The sequence below is a fragment of the Buceros rhinoceros genome, unplaced genomic scaffold, assembly GCF_000710305.1.
Source record: "Buceros rhinoceros silvestris isolate BGI_N320 unplaced genomic scaffold, ASM71030v1 scaffold16785, whole genome shotgun sequence".
NCBI classification, from domain to species: Eukaryota; Metazoa; Chordata; class Aves; order Bucerotiformes; family Bucerotidae; genus Buceros; species Buceros rhinoceros.
The window spans coordinates 12,602-30,059 of record NW_010412437.1 but is presented as its reverse complement, the minus strand read 5'-3'; the positions used below and the strand labels follow the sequence as shown (position 1 = coordinate 30,059).

Genomic DNA, 17,458 nt, shown 5'->3' with positions numbered 1-17,458 from the left:
CACAGTGGTTTTCTGGGAAGGATGACTACCCTGGCTGAGGAAGGGTAGGTCTTTCACTTAAACTCATTCAAGAGCTCCTAACTAAATAGGGGCAGAGAGTCTGCCACTGCCAAAGCCATCCTAAGAGCCTGTGAGGCTTTGAATTCAGACTGTGACAACAACATGCAGTGCCACAGTACACGGGACCCACATGCTATTTGGCTACGCATAAACAATAATGGAAACAACTATTTCAGCGATTAAAATGATACATGAACAGATGATTGGGGGTTTTTCTGAAAGGACAAGACTTGGTGCCACACCAGTGCGTGCCCATGATCTATACAGCTATGCAGGTCTTAAGAAAGGGCACAGAAGCAGCCAGAGAGCAGAAACTGCCTCGTTCGCTTGTGTAACTAACTGCTGACCGGGGGAGTCTGCAAACACCCAGGACCTGCTCAGAGAATCTGCATGAATGTGTTGGCTGAGTCCCCTTGTCAGCCCTCTACTCTGGGCAAAATCAGAGCCCTTTCATCATCAGAGATGGCAGGAGAAAGTAAGAACATCTACACAAAGGAGCTGAGAAGAACATCACTGACATTCTTACCTTCCAGCTGGTACCAAGAATACCCGTTGGTAATGCCTTCCGGAAAGGTCTGCCCGTTGTCACACCCAGTCCCTTTAGACATGCTGGCATGGTTGAAAGAATAGGTTTTTGCCAGATGAATAAAGACATCATCATCTGGAGATCTACTGTAGCCTTCTGATGAGATAGTAACTGCAGAACAAAGACAGCCATCATGGAACTCCCATTCTGGTAGAACATACAGCGCTGGCTCACATACAGGATCAACATCTCCCAAAGAGCCGTATCAGGCAGTGAACTGTGATGGGGTTTATCAAAGTCTGCCCATCACAGCTCAAAAGCTGGAAAAACCTTGCTGAAATCCTTACAAATTTTGCTTCAGTACCGTCAATGTTCCTAAACCAAACTGGCTGTGGAGAAGAGAGTTCGTTACTCGCTTACCTGAGTTACCATTATCAAAGGTGTAGCTGGCAACCAGGGCACCCCCATGCAAGTTTGCCGAAAGAACAAACGTTTCATTTTTAATCCAGTCCATCACTGCTTGTGTCTCTGGCTGAATGCTAGCGTTGTTATTTTCAAAGGCATCAGGAAAATTTCTGTTCAGATCTTCTCCGTTCTTATTGTACCTTAGAAAGAGAGGACGTTCCCATTACTGTTTTGCCTACAGATGCCTCCACGTCACCATCCTTCCAGTATTTAGGGTCTGTGGCACGCTAGCATCTTCAGGAAACAGGCGACATGACCACTGCAAATCATCTCAAGCATTAAGAAGACGGATTTCAGTTTGCTTTCTGGCAGCACTGGAATTTTCATAGGGCCCAATGCATTTCAGGTGGAAACAGTGAATAATATTTAACACGCTTATTGCACACACACAGCTACACATACGTGAATTAGAAAAACCTAAGCCAGGTAAGGAGGATGTAGTCCTCCTGTGTGTGTTTTTCCTGCTTGTGTAGAAGACCAAGGTACGACTGGATGGCTGCATCCCTTGTACTGCTGTTGCTCTGGACATAAGAGCAAAAAATTTGACTCAAACACAGGTCCAGCCTGTGCAAATGCTGTCTTCCTTTTTCGCTCAGACAAAGAGTAGAGAGAACATTTAGCATCACCTGTATTCATTCTTAAAGTCAGTTAGTTAAACTCTATTTGACAGTGAGGGGATAAAAAAATACCACCCTCCATGTAAGTCCTCTCTATTCGATGATGAATAAATCTCTTCCTAATAAAAAGGGGGGCCTTCACTGGTCACCTAGAGAACTAAACTACCTAAAGAACCTTTTCACTTGCTTCTGATGTTGCCATGGCCAGTGATCTAAGAGAACAACTGGCTCATGAGTTTGCTTTTCCTGCACACTCCAACTTAGCCCCTTTGGCACTTCTTCCCAATCTCTCACTCTCTCCTCCTCTTCCCTTTTCTAGCTCATTAAACTTTTCCTCCCCTCTTTGGTCTCTGCAATAGTTACATTGAAGAATGCAGAAGTAGCACAGGCTGCAATGCTGGGTTCCATTTTCTTCTGCCTAAGTGTTTCTCCTGGCACTACTATTAGCACAGCGCCGATTATAGCCAGCTCTGCTTGCCTAACTCCTCCCTCTTACTAAATCTACATTCAGCGTGATCTTTCAACACATTTCTAGACCTTCATTCAACAAGCTTAGACTCACCTTTTCCTCATTAAGAAGGATTACAGGGCTCTCCAACTGAAACAGATCCCTGTGGGTGGAGTTCTCCTTCTTTTTTTGTAGCACCCTAAAGGTTTAAATAGGTAATTGTGCTTCTCGTTGCTATCTGGGCCTCCTGTCTAAAAGGTTAGGTCATTACACCATTATGACCAATTTTCTCTAGCTGTACCACGTATAAACACCAGTCTGACTCAGTCTTCCAAAAACTCTATGCTGTAACAGTGTGTCTTCGGGACAGCAGAGGCCAAAATAAGCTGTAACGCATCCTCTAGACTAGCCTCTCCACCAAGTATGATTCAGTGTCTTGGCTCTCTCCAATTACTACTCCCCACCCATTTCCTTTACCCACTCCCACCCTCCTAAGCCACCCGTACCTTCCTCGTGTGTAATAACAATTAGGCACTTTCGTAGCTTCAAATCCATCAGGATTCATTGTTGGCATGATATGAATCCGGGTATTATTCAGTAAGCGGGTAATAACTGGGTCACGTCTATAGCTGGTCACCAGGAAGTCTATCAAATGGAGCAGGATTTCTCTCCCAACAGTCTGTATAAAGAAGCATAGATTTCATCTTAAGTCTGCTGTGGAAAAAGAAAAACAAGACCTACCACCTTGGACTTACAGGTTTTTCTTAGTGGATTACACAGACATATAAGGGCATTCTGGTCAACACTGTTTTGGTTTATGCTCTTCCCTAAATATATTTAAAGTAATTTAATAGATGAAAGGAGCCACTGGAGGGTTTTGACAAGGGTTTTAAACCCATCAGATCAACCAGAGCTATTTCTGTAATGAGAAACTGTGTCAGCTGCACTGCTTAAATCCTGCATGGATAAGGCATAGCGTTATCCAAACCTGACACTGCTCAGGCTGCCTGCTAAAGATCACAGGGGCTTGGAAACGCAGCACCCCCCTATCTCAGTCGCACTGCCGAGTCAGCTCTGCGCTGATGCCTGAGGGACTCCAGGCCTTGCACAGAGTGTCAGTGCTGTGCATCACCACTTGGCAGTGATGGTTCAGAAGAAAGGAAGGAGACACCTTCCATGTTATCCAGGGTGATACAGAGCAGGATTCTTTCTGGTTGATCCCCTTTTATGGGAAGTCAGCTTTAACATAAGATCGAGAGAGACTCCATAGACCCTTCCTGGTCTCCAATGCCTTATTTCAATGCCATGAACACAGGTATTGGGGAAACCAAATAGGTGTACATAAATCCTTAGAAAAAGAGATGGAAGGACATCTGGATGCAGACTTTGGATCAAAGAAAGGCAGTGGCAGAGAAAAAGGTGAATACGTATTTTTGTTCATCTAAGGTTGTATAAGTGGTGAAAGCTAGCAAGACAGCTCCCTTTAGTCTACTCTATCAAATTTCAGGCAAAATAGCGTCAAATTCCAGCTCCAGCGAGTTAAGAACAATCCCATTCTACCCAAGAAACCACGAGTACAGTGGACCGTACTTCCCAGCAGCACTTTCCACGCACTGTGACCCATGCCTCAAGGGTGTTGTAGGGTTCCTAAGCCCTGGCCGGGATGGGGACAAATCAAGACTTGCAACTACATGTGCTCTGTAGATAATTTATCTCTACCTTATCTCCAAGAACAAAGCCCGATAAATCACTGCAGGCTCCAGTTCAGAGCTACAACATCCCAGTATCTTTTAGAATGAGTCTTGCACTACTAAAGAGAAAATATTGCAAAGAATTTTTTTTCCCTGAAGCTAGGAACACGGAGTGGCATTACTGGGTGAACCTGATGTCACAGACAAACACCTCTTCACTTTCAGACTGGCACAGCCCAAGATAAAAGGTAGATGAAATCAGGCAGGGGAAAAGAAGTATTTCTGCACAGCTATTTGCTGCACTAATGTCTTGTTGAATTTCGCATTGGTGCATTTTAGGTGACAGATCCTGCTCTGGGTGTTAGGGTAAACAGGACCACAGACACTGTCCAGATGGAGCTCTGCCTGCAGAAGCTGGGTTGGGTACATGACGGGGAAAGAAGGGCTCAGTGCAACTGCTGTTTAGGCTAGGAGCAGACCATGTCTTACCAGGTAGCTGGCAGTCACTGTTTATTACAGGCGAAACAAACAATGTGGTGCCAAACACGGCTCTGCTAAGTTGTGGATCACATTTCTGTTTCAAGATTATGACTGCCTTCAAGCATGACACTAAGTTAGCACTCCAGCAATTCTGCCACGCTGTTTGTAGAGGGGAAAAGAGGGATCTCTTCCCACGCTGCCCCCCAGCAGATTTGTTCCTAAGTTTTCTAACCCTCGCCTGTCAGCTCCTGTTGGTCTCCTGCAAGCCACCCCCCAGTAATCTGCATTACACAAACGCGTATACTGTGCCAGTAACCAAGTGGCTCTTTTTCTGGACACTACAGCAAACTGGCTTTGACAACGGTGGAAAGGAGCTTCATTTCCTCCATTGTCAGGAGCTTTCAAAACAGTACCTGAATACAGGAAAGCAGACTACTCTGCAGGATTGATAAATTTACTCCAGGAAAGTTAAGAAGGGATGCAACAGAACCCATCTTGTACAGGCAGCTCAGTTCCAGCTCTGGGCGATAGAAATCTCAGGAAGCACAGGCAGCAGGGTGAAAGGAAGAAGGGAAGAGAAGTCAGCCAAATCATGGCCCTGGGCATGAGAGATAAACCTAGCAGGCTCAGAAGCAGCAAGAACAGCCCTACCACAGACAGCTAAACTGCAGACAAGACTGGGCTCCTCTCTGCGGAAACTGGGAAAGTGCCTCTGCTCCAGCCATACTTCTCCTCAGTGCCTGACAAAAAGATGTCCAGAAAAGAAAGGGTAGAGAAGCAGAAACAGGCAGGGGCAAAAAGATACAGCAAAGCAACAGGAGGTGGTGGTGGAAAAAGACAGTGTTCATACAGAATGGAAGATAGCCATTTTTTCCATAGATGTAATTCTTTGCACTTAAACCTTAAACCCAGGCTTACTTACACGTACAGTATTTCAAAAACTAACCCTATTTTACTGGATTCCTTGTATAGCTACTGCTGTACCCAAGCTCTTAGTACGTTGAACAATTCCACTAATCTCTATCACACAGAGTTGGTGATATTCTGATGATATTCCCGGTGGGGGAAGAGTGTATTATTACCACTCAGTTTTGGCAGGGTGATAGAGGGGTGGTTTTGTTTTGGTCCAGAGTACCTTGGATTTCGTGAGGAAGCACATCTGGAGGTGTTTGAGGGGAGGGAAAAGGATTTTCTTTTCTTTCTGGGAAACTATATCTCAAGTATTAATCAAGCCCTTGGAAGGCATCTGCTGCCCAGCCACGCTTTACTCTGTTACTAGAGAGGTCAGCTGTACCTGTGGAGAGAAGTTACGAGACATTTATTTTTACTTTAGAGCTTCAAATAAAGGATCTAGACACGGTGCAGGTAGGTTGCTGACAGCAAAGTCAAGGACAAACACCTTAACTTGCCTCTAGTCTAATACAAAGATGTAGAAAGCAGGAGAGCCTTTATGTGCTCCAGGGCTTTGAGAAGTCATAGTGAGTATTCGGTTTTACTTGCAGTATCCCAAGGGCAATGCCCAGGTGCACTGTTTTGCTGTAGCTCAGATGGGAGGTGAAGGAAAAGCCCACCTCTAGGGAAACAGTTAGACATTAAGTTTCTCTGAGCACCTTCAGCTGTCAGTTTCCTGGTGTGGCTCAAAGGGAAGAGAGTCACCAGGAAAGGCTTTCAGTGCTCCTCAGGGGAAGTCCTGAATGCAGAAGCACGCGGGTGTCAGGGTGTGGATCAGCACTGCAGAGGAGGGTGTGACGGCCATTTCTGCAGACTTAAACTTGCTGACTATCACTTCTGGCACGGCTGGGTCAGCACCCTGCTCAGCTACTGAAAGGCTTACTCAAGAAGCCCTGGTGGCAGCCAGTTAAAAGATTAAGGTTAGCCCCAATTGCACCTGCCGTGTAACACTTTACTGCAGCACCCCTGCTTTTAAAACATTTTTGATACCACATGATAGAGACCTAATACCAGGGGACTATGGGTGGATAGACTCTGCCCATTTTTATGATTAAAATTAATTCCTTAAACATGGCCTGGTTTTTAAGTTGAAAGGAAGATCCAAACCATCAGGTAGGACCTGTTTCAGAGCAACACAGTCTTGCCAGTCTCCTTGCTCCAGCCTACAGACCTAGCGCAACATACCAGGCACAATGCCACCTAAGGACGCAGAGTTACAGCAGAGAAACCAACAGTCCATCCTGGTTCATCACTTAAATGCTACACTTACACAATGTTCTTTAACACTTGTACAGCACTAATTATTACACGTCTGTGACACACCTCACTGTGTTTGTCCTTCTTTATTAAAACATTCCAGAGTTAAAGCGACCGTTTGCAGCAATTGCTACAGAAACAGGAGAACTACCGCATGTATGACAGGGAAGGGCAGCTCCTTGGAAAAATCACTGAAGGAAATGGCAACATACAGCCTGCTTTTGAACTAGTAACTGGCATAAGATGTTATCCCCTGGACAAATTCCACGGCCTTCAGGCTTCTCAGCACAGGCTTCATATGCCTGAGAAACAGATCTCTCTCACTTTTCCCACTCAGAAGAGTGGGAGTAAAGATACGGAAAAAGCTAACTAGGGTGAGGCAGCAGCCCTACGCGTGTTAGAAGGGATCCCAGTGGCATCCAGCTTTTTTTAAAGTCTCTTATTAGCAAACAGATTTGCTTGCTCTGAATTTTGAAATCTCTGGTGCTTCTGGGCTTCTTTACATCACATCAGCTGTTACTGAAGCCAGGCGTAAAACAGTTTACAAGAAATTTTCTTTTTTTTATTCTCTTTTCTAGAGCACATATTTTTTTCCCTTACACTATATACTTTATTTTTATAGTGGCATTTTGACAGCGTAAATGCAGCTTCCATTAATTTTTTTGGAAAGGAGAAATTCTACAGAAGACTCATCAGTTGGTTTTTTTTTGTTTGTTTTGGTTTGGTTTTAAGCCCCGATTATATTGATCACAAATAAACCTATCCCAGTCCTCCTCAGTCACCCAAGCCCTAGTAAGTCATCATATCTCAGGAAACCCTTCTGTGGATATGACTACATCTATGATGATATGGAAAATAGGGTCTAATTGCTTTAACTTAAATCATGAGATAAGCCAGCAAGATAAACACTTCCTTTCATGTAGGTTAGCTCAGGCTTATCAGTACAGGCTCAGCTTCACATAATCAGAGAGGCAAAATACTATATACTAAGAAAACAGAGTGATCAGAAGTGGATGATTTAGGAGAAACGGATTGCTATCAGCATTACTACCCTGGGAACGAGTTTGTCTTGTGATGGCCCAGTTACACTAGGGCTGCAGAAAGTTAAGGAAGCCATATACTTGACACACGCAAGGGAACAAGCAGAACAGCACACGGCAGTTTTCCCCTTGTTCAGACATGTTTTGTCTGAAAGGGTTTTCCTGCTGCGAGATACCTGGTTTAGGAAGAGCCTTCTGATTTAGTTGTGCTGACTGGACTCAAGCCACTGGCACAGCTGGTCAAAAGGTGGTAGCGCTGCTGCAGCTCTGTGTTTGGGGGTTTGGCTGTGATCAACGTTAAGTGCAGTGAGTTCTTCCCCAGAGGGGAATGTGCAAATATACACACTGAATGAGAGAGGATCTTTCAAGCAAGAGTACAAGCTTGGGACAAGAGAGGCCACTGCCTAATGCAGAATGAGAGCTGCCCCAGAAGAGCAGGCAACCTCTCCCTCACCTTCCCCGGTGCAGATTTTATTAACATTTCACAGATTTAGTGCCATTTTGATTAAAGTTTCACAGAGGTGCAAGTGACTGAACTACCTGTAATTACCAGTTTTAATCTAGCTTGGGTTAAACAAAAAGTACTACTAAGAAAATGGTATCTTCCACTTCATACAGGCCCTCAAAGAATGGGAGGTCGTCTGTGCATTCTGGAGATCCAGGGCAAAAGATCACTTTATTTGGCAATGGTGATCGCAAAATAAAATCCTTTAAACCTTGGCTGGTCATGTCTTACAGCATTAAGATAATTAACCTTCTTTAAAAAAAAAAAATCTTTCCAGTTCTGAAAAAAAACAAACAAAAAACAACAACCCTCTTTCTACCACTGAGCACTGACATTATTTTATTAGAACCTCCCTGTTGGGCAGCTCTCCAAATAACCTAGGTTTTCTTCCAGCAGCATGTGTGAACAGCCTGCACACGTGAAATTCAGGCTTCCACCCAACTTTAGGTTTCAGGAACAGCTGGCCAGCTGAGTCAAAAAAGAAAGATGTCATTTATGTGATTGTGACAGATTAGAAGAGCAGCATCACCGAACACTTGAGGACAAAACTTCTCACTTTGTACCATTTATGGAAAGCATCACTGAAGCACAGAAGACCTAACTAGATCAATGAAGCCATAATCCTGCAATTATAAGTTATGAAAGACTGGAACACAAGTTGAAGCTTGTCATACAGTTAATGCAAAACTTATCTGCTTAGCATATTATAGGGGTAGTTGAATCTTTCCCCAGTGACTAGTCCAGCAGAATCTTAGATAATGGGAAAAAATATTCAAGTTTTCCAATGTTCCCCTATATGAGGAATTCATTTCCTGCCATATGAAATACATTTATGGTCAGATAGGAAAAAACCCACAAACATCAACTGTGTGTTATATCCACACATAAAAAAAAAGGCAAAGATCATCCCAAGGGCCTGAAAAGGAGCAATGGTTCTATTTCCAGAATCTTTCCTAGGTGTTTGCTTGGTCTTATAAAAAAAGCTAGAATGTAGCATGGTAGTATGGTACCTTGGCAGCTCAAGGATCAACTCTGCTCAAATTCAGACATGGTGCCAGATACTTAGATGTCTTGCCTCATTTCCTCAAAAAGTCAATGTAAGATTTTAGAGCCTGGTCAGTGATTTGGGTTGCCTGATCTACAGTAACTTCTGACCCTGTGGATATGTAAACAGCGCACATCTCCATGGTCAAAGTTTCTCGCTCATATCCAGCTGAGCAGTGATAATGGCAAGAGTGTTTCCTTGTGGAGGTTTCAATAGGAGTAGCCTTCTGCAGTCCAACGATACCGGATTTGAGATCCAGGCCATTCTGGATGAGACCATATCCTGCCCTCCATCCCCTTCCCACCAAATCTGGGTCACCTGTAGCCATAGGTTTGCAATTCCCTTCAGCAGTCTGCAGGGACTATCATACGGAGCCTCGGTTCCTAGGCACCCTGGACTACCCTGCTGACGCACACCAGGTTTTAGGAGTTGCAAATCCCATCTTGGGCAACCAGGTAACACGTGCGTACCCATTTGAAACCATGAATCAGCTTCCTCCCACAAAGAGTTAAATTCCAAAGCAGTCAAACTCCTGGCAGCACTTTGAGCACAGCCACTGCCAAACAAGGTGAAACTAGTCTAACTTGGGGAAAATTCTTGGCACACATCACAAGTGCCTGTAGGCGTACAAGCGCTCACACACACTACTGGCAATAGTAATAGCCTGTGATACGTTATGCTTTACACAGGATACACTTCCTTCTACAGCTGTTTTTCTTCTTTTTTGGGAATTCAGTCAAGCACATATATATACATAAATAAAAAATTTTTTTCCATTTCTGCTGATTTTTGCCCCCTTCACATTAAACTATACAATATATTTCTTTGCAGTCTTTAAACTTATCCTGAACATGACTAATACAAACAGGTAAAGCTAAAGAATAACGGAAACTGAAAGCAAGAAAAGATTATAGAGAAGAGTGAATCTCTGAGTCTTTCTGTTCCAGATTTATGTACCACACCAGGAAGACTCAAAAATCTTTTCTCCTTTATCGTTAATATGCAGGTACTCTTTCCAGAGTAAGCTAATCCTGAAATTGCTTTTTGTTTTGTACTCACTGTATTATCTCAGGTGAATCTAATCAGGTGAATTCCTAACTTAAGGTTCCCAAGAGAAATTTTCTTCCTAAAATAAATCATCTGGTGCTTCACAACAATTATTATTCAATCTTAGGATGTATTTGAAGAGTTGGCAGTCATATTTCATGCCTAGGCAACAATAATTTACAAGCAAACTATTGGATCTGACTCACTGCCAATAAAGTTAAAGCCTTTGGGTTTATTCACGTGGAGAAGACAAAGCTCTCTCCTTAAGAGAGGTCTTAGGAATAGGATTGCAGGATTCTTCACCATGCTGTAGGGTCTCCCAAAGCTTTTCCACCAAAACAAGGAAACTTTATTCTTGAAATTCCTTAAGAAATACACACATATGAGGTCCTCTCTGAGGTATGACATACCTGAATAGTAAGTAGCACACAGTTGAGAGAAGTTCACTCTAAACCTCTGGTAAGTGTACTTGGTATAAATGACATTGCAAAAGTTGAAACGTACCTCATCCCCATGCATATTAGCAACATACTTGAACTCTGGAATGCCAATCTTATGATGGGTTGGAAACTTTCCCAGAACAAGAACCCACAGGTCTCTACCTTTAAGAGGGGAAGGGGAAAAGACAATTTTTTAAACAAGTATAATATCATACAAACCTTAGAGAAAAAATAAAAATAGCTGGTCATTAAGACCACAGTATTTCATCGCTGCCCCAGCAGTCCTATCAAAATAGACTGCGGGTTTTTAGTTTTACTATGAGTATTGCTATATTAGTTTAGGAATAAATACGCTTTGCCTTTTGACCAAAAGTGTGAACTGAACCCCACAATTTCAAAAGCATTTCACCAGTGTTAGAAGAGTTTGGGTTTTTTTTCTGTAAAAACATTCTTCAAATAAAGTTTAGCAACCAAGATCTTGTCAAGCGAAGTCACCCAGCAACTAAGAGTATTTAAAATAAGACACTCTTCCACCAAAAAAATTAAGTCGTAAGGGTTTTCTGAATTACATACAGACATTTTCATTATCATGAAGAGCATTTTTTTAGTTAAAAGACAACACAGAAAAGCTAAACATATTCAGGAGTTACTGCTGAGAAGAGAGGAGATACTGGGCAGAGCTTATCAGAGACATGTTAAAAAAAGAGTCAGCAGGGAAAGAATGAATAGCTACAGAAAGATATTAGTTAGGACCACTACAGCTCCACAGGAAGCTGAACTTTAAGTAACTAAACAAACATACATACATTTCTGAAGTCCTCATTTAAGGGAGGGAGGGGGCATTTTAAAATTATTATTCAGTGGTATTGTGGCATTTCAGATCTCATCTACAAAACTATGCTTCTGGCTAGTCTTCTCAATAAGGTGGAAATCTCTAGTTTCCGTAGATGGCAGCAACGAAACTGAACCAGTTCCTTAACAATAGCAGTCAGAGCCTACAGAGTGCTAATGCCCAGACCTTTGGATGGACACTACCTGTCCCCAGCTCTCATGCAGGGTTTGCTGGGACCCGCGAGCTGTCTCAGAGGAGTACAGCCGTCATTGTTACTTACAGGAAAGAAGAATGTAGGTGCCGCTATATGCAGTGCTATAGAAAGCATTATTTCCTAAATCTTTGTGGGTCATCAAATCTGCGGTAAATAAACTCTAGAGCGTAACAACTTCCCAGAGCTGGAAGCTAAGACCCTCATGGTACAGCTGTAAAGAGCCACAGCTAGAAAGGAACACAAAAAAACACTGTGGCAACTGCAGTAACTTCACGAATGGGAGAAAAAAGTTCAAGAGGACAGAAGGAAAGCCACAAGAAGCACTGAAACAACTCCAAGACAGCAAACTGAAGACACCAGTTGCCAAACTAAGTTCTCACATAACAGGTTGAATCAGTCTCAGGCTTAAGATCAAGAAGCAACAAGACAGCACTGAGAGCAGACAGATTCAACAAGGAGCGGTCTCAGGATCCTCCAGTTTCACACAGTCACACTCTAGAAGATATTTGTTCAACCCCTATATCCATATGCTATGCACAAAGCTGTGAGATGCTGCTACTGACTCCTTCATTACAGAACAATGTGAGCAAGCAGTCCATGATTTCAGAAATAAGTTTACAGTAAGTGCTTTGGTGGGGAAGCTCGTTATTTGGCTTTGTCTTATGAACAGCCACTGTTTCATTAAAAAAAAAAGAAGTCTGACTTCTGTAAGTCTAGACAAGTTACAGAGCAGAGAAACCAGAGATGCTAGCTTTTAAGCACATCCATCTTCAAAAAGGGAAGAAAAAGTAACACCAACCCCACCACCCTAGCCCTTCTCCCCTCCAAAATCTCCAGAGGTCCCTTCCCATCTCAACCATCCTGTGATTCTGTGAAAATACATAGCAAGTCTTGCTGCAGTATCGTTTGAAACTGAAAAAATCCTAGTCAAAAAACCTAGAAAAAAACCCACTACTTTTATTTGTCATCGAGCATGGACAATCATCTCAACTTAATTTCTGTTTCAGCAATGTGTCATCATTTCCATCGTTATATCCAGGAGCAACCTGCAATGAAGTACCAAGGAACTCCTTCCAGAGTGCTCCTGTGATTCCTTGTCCTTACGCCCTGTAAGCCATTCTGCCCAGTTTTCCTTCCTTCCACTGGAAGGAAACTTTAGACATCCTTCCTGGTTCCCACCTTGTCAGTTGCATATCACTGTTGCACCAAGAGGAACATACCTGCTTACAACTGCGATTGCAGCCTTTCTGCCAAGCCCAAACTTAAGATGACTGTTGCAAACCTACAGTGTGCAGCTTCCCTAGCTAGAGATTCATCAGACCAAGTTGCAGTGCCAAAGAGCCCATACAAGATCTAAAAGGCGGTGTGAAATCGTAAGATGAAGGTAGCAAAGGACCTCTACTGGAGACCTGATGGTGTCCCAGCTCTGAGATGGAGGAGGATACACCTAACTGTTACTTGCGTGGTTCCCTACAGAGGGGACATGCCTTCTATAAGATAAATTTATTCAGCCCTTGGACTGCCCATTATCAGCCTGAGCACCAACTACACAGTCAGGGCTTCAAAATATCTCAGAGCCAATGGGTTCAGGTTCACTGAATAACGTGTAAAGAGCCCTTTCAGTTTAAGTTAAATAAGTGCCAATTAAAAGCATTAGCTTCCTCAAAATCTTGATGATTTCCTACACAAGCAGTCACAAAGCAGTGACCTAGAAGGCAAGACGGTTTAATGTCCTGGTCCTGCATTAAGCTAATCAATGTATTTACTACATTTATGTTACCTTTCTGTACACAATTATCTAATATACAAACCAACCAATGAATCACAGCAGCCAAACAGTACTGTAGTCCCTAGAACATGAAGCATCTTCTCTCACCAGTAACCAGACATTAAGATTAGCCCCTGGTTTTATTTGAAAGGAAGGAGATCACAAGGGCTATTTCAAAACCATCTACTAGCAATGATGACATCCACATCCACTGCGTACAGACTTTCTGGAGCACCTCATGAGCCAATGTCGAACGGTGATGTATGCTTTAGCCATCTCCCCACAGCGGCACTAGCACCAATTCAATGCTATATACTAAAGCAACAACAGTCCAAGTATAGCTAGAAAGCTTAGTTATTTGCCATTTAAGACTTCCTACAAATAAAATTGTACTGTGATTTCAAATTCAAAAAAAGAGCTTTCCAGTGCCTTGCCATCAGCAGTGCTTGCTCATGTTGCTATCGTTGTGAAATAGCACTCATGGGAAACACAAGGAAGAGCTAAGTATAGACTAGCATTAAGTACTGATTTAAATTGGTCTTCCCAGCATTAGTGTTTAGACTGTTTACAGTTTGTGCGAGGGCCATCTAAATGATAAACACTCCCATGAACTGAGAGACCGTTTCCAAGCTGGCAATTCCAGCTTGTGAGAATTATTAAACCTACCATTAACAATTAAAATAAATTCTTGGGTCTGCTCAGCCAGCAGTACTGGATACTCTAGGTTAATATGAGGGATGATGCAAGATTTCTTTCCATACAGCAGTAAATTCAGCATATAGTTATATAGGATAAAGTTTCCTTTCATCAGTAAAGCCTAGATAACTCTGGTTTTGTACCTGAAGTGAACAGCTAAGCTTCGTCCCATGTTTTCAGTCAACTGAATGTGTATCAAAAAGTCTTTTCTCACTGCCAAACCAGAACTGACTTCAACTAATCAGTGAACTGTATTTCAAGTAATCAAGACAAGCGTGTGTTTCTAACTGTTTGTCTCAGGACAGGTACCAAGACTGTGAGAGCCAGTCCACTCAGCTTCTAGTACAATGAGCAGCCTTTTTAAAAGTTCTCTAGCATTGCCATAGTTCATGGCACAGTATCAGCATCCTAAACAGATCTACGAAAACTGGGAATTACATTTGATCTCTAAACCTAATGGGAAAGAAATCAAGTCATTTGTAGATGCTGCTGTCTGGATTGCACTCCCTAGTTCTTTTTATTCTGAAATTTATTTCTACTTTTCTTCACTTTGTTCTTTGCAGATTCATTTATGCTGTCATTTCAAAGAAAGTTATGGCTAGGAAATGAAGTGAAATGACTTGGCAACGCACCAGACCCACTGCCAGTACTACTCAGGCTAGGCTACTGATTCTGCAGTATGCATGGAGGTCCACTTCAATCCAGAAAAAGCAATAGGCTGACAACAGTCCTCCTGGGATGGGCATGTATTGCACACTGACTTCACAGGTAGGAACTGCAGAAACACGGATCCGTGTTGAGGTGGTCCCTACTTAGAAAGGCACAGGGTAGAGAGAAGAGGAAGGCAGACTGACTCTCATTAGAACGCAAGGCTCAAGAGCAACTTCATCATAGAAACAATCACAGAATCATGAAACAACCCAGGTTGGGAAGGATCTCAAAAGATCACCTGGTCCAACCTTTCACAGGAAACCGAGCATAGATGAAGCACCCTCTCCAACTGCATCTTGAAAACCTCCAGTGATGGGGACTCCACCACATTCCTGGAGAAGTTGTTCCACTGAATGATTGGTCTCACTATAAAAGGCCTCCTCCTTATACTGAGATGAAATCTCTCCCAGTGCAACTTACATCCATTACCCCTTGAGAGGGAAGACAGGGCCTCCACAGCCACCCTTTCAGTACTAGAATCCCATGACGATGTTCTTCCCCAAGCATTCTCTTCTCTAGGCAGAAAAGCCTGACCTCCTTCAGTCTTTCCTCACAGGGCGGGTTCTCCAGCTCTTTGATCATCTTCATGCCCCCTGCCCCACCCCTCACCCCCGCTTTGGATCATCTCCAGACTGTCTACATCTTTCTTGAATGCAGTGGGTACCAGACCTGGACATAGTCCTCCAGATGCAGCCTGAGTGCACTGAGCGGGATGATCACATTTTTATCTCAGCTAGTAATGGCCCTGTGAATACAGCCCAGGATCCAAAATACCTTCATTGCTGCAGCAATGTTAAAAAGCATAGAATCAAAGCAATGCAAAATAAGAAGGGGGACCAGACAGACAATGCTCTGTTCAATGAGAACGTAAGAGGGTGGTGGCTATGCCTTAAGCACAGCTTCTATCAATCCTGCTCAATTCCAGTATAAGCAGAAGAGGTTCAGCTTAGATTCTATGAACCAAGTAACACTACTGAAATAAACATACCAGCTGATTTTTTATAACAGCTTCCACTGCAAGAGCAACCATTACATAATTTGGCTTGGCAGAAGAAAGAGAAATAATGCAAGTAATCTAGCACCTGCATTAGTTATACAAAATGCTGTGGGGAGACAGGATGGCACAAGAGCCACTCCTCGATAAATTCTTCTGTAGATATACCACAATTCCCACATAATCTCTCACGCACTCTTTAATCCACTTTAACTATGCATACTAACATAGAAATAATTTCCCTAAAACTGCATTTGGCAACATACAGCAATATCTTGGGATACTTCATGCTTACTGGTTACCTATAAACCTAGTTTAATCGTTACCATGCAAGATACTCAGCTACCTTTACAGTTTTCTTTTCACTGGTAACTACATCAGGGTGTCTTCCCAGCTGCATCAGACACCTATTTTTTGACAATAAATCGAACTGTGCCTATTACTAAAGTTCTTTATCTTGCAGAGAGATGAAAATATAAATCATGGCTTTATCACTTCTAACTTTGCAATCATGTTCATGGTAAATCTGTTTGCGTACTAACATAAACCATTCTCTGCATTTTAAGTTTTCTGATCTGTACTTGTATTCCCTGCAAAGAATTCCCTCGGTTCTGTCAGTGTGTAACACAGGAGCACAAGTGCTGCCTGTGTGCACACACATAGGCAAGAAGATGGAAATACAATGACATTAAATTGTTTATGTAACTTAATGCTGAACTTCCAAGCTCCAACATGAAGACAAAGTGTTAGTTTCTCCATGGTAACAGTGTCTCGCCGCAAGACAGTGTGGCCCCACTACCACAGCAAATGAAGGACTTCAGGAGCAATTCCCTTTTGCTAAACAAGCACCAGCAGCATCCTTGCTCTGTTATACTCTGATCTGCCATCACCAATTCAAGCTGGGAAATCTAAAGCTATTTTGGAACTTGTCTTCCACAAGGGGACTATCCAACAGCACACATAGCTCAATTCAGATTCTAACAGTCTGTTACCAACACATTATCTATATACCCAGAAGTGTTTAATCAGAATGACTGATGTAGTAGCATTGAAGAAGGAGCCTTACAAACATGAACAAATATGCAAGTTTTATCTAGCCAGACTGTTGAATATAACACCCTTCAGATTACAGTAAGTAATACAAATGTATCCTTTTGGGATATAAATTCTGTAAGTTATGGGCCAAAAAAAGGCAGCTGTCTCTGTTCAGAAAACAGACACTCTAAATGTCTAGTTTATGCTCAGGATAACTTACGTACCTGAAGCTGGGGTCACATAGACAGCTGTATGAACAACTGTAGTACATCAGATTTGTAAGAGTTTATCCTCACTTTCAGTATACGATGTTCTCACGGTCCACTGAGACAGAAAGGATTATCTAAAGACTCAACCTGGATTAGCATTAGTAATGAACACAATTGGTATCCCAAGAAGAGCTAAGGCACTTTAAATACAAGAAAGTCTTTAAGGTATTTTGAAAGATTAAAATCATACAGAACAATCACATATGTTAACCAGGCATTTCTGGCAATGTTCAGCATGGTGCATAGGCAAGCTGAACAAATCCAAAAGAGCCCAAGGTAACACTAGACTGCAGGTCTCCCCCGGTCACCTCCCCAGCCCCCTCACCCCAAACAGATCACATTTCTTATTTGGGGACGGGATCAAAGG

At 42.7% G+C, this 17,458-nt stretch overlaps 1 protein-coding gene across 1 annotated transcript in view; it reads right to left on the bottom strand.

Annotated features, from left to right (window-relative positions):
* The window catches only part of CPM (carboxypeptidase M), a 32,637-nt gene that overhangs the window by 2,584 nt on the left and 12,595 nt on the right, over positions 1-17,458 (bottom strand). The window contains exons 2-5 of the mRNA XM_010136399.1: positions 10,637-10,734; positions 2,623-2,795; positions 1,007-1,191; positions 587-757 (exon numbers count right to left, since the gene is read on the bottom strand). Coding sequence (XP_010134701.1) covers positions 587-757; positions 1,007-1,191; positions 2,623-2,795; positions 10,637-10,734 — 627 coding nt within the window. The remainder of the gene's footprint in view (positions 1-586; positions 758-1,006; positions 1,192-2,622; positions 2,796-10,636; positions 10,735-17,458) is intronic.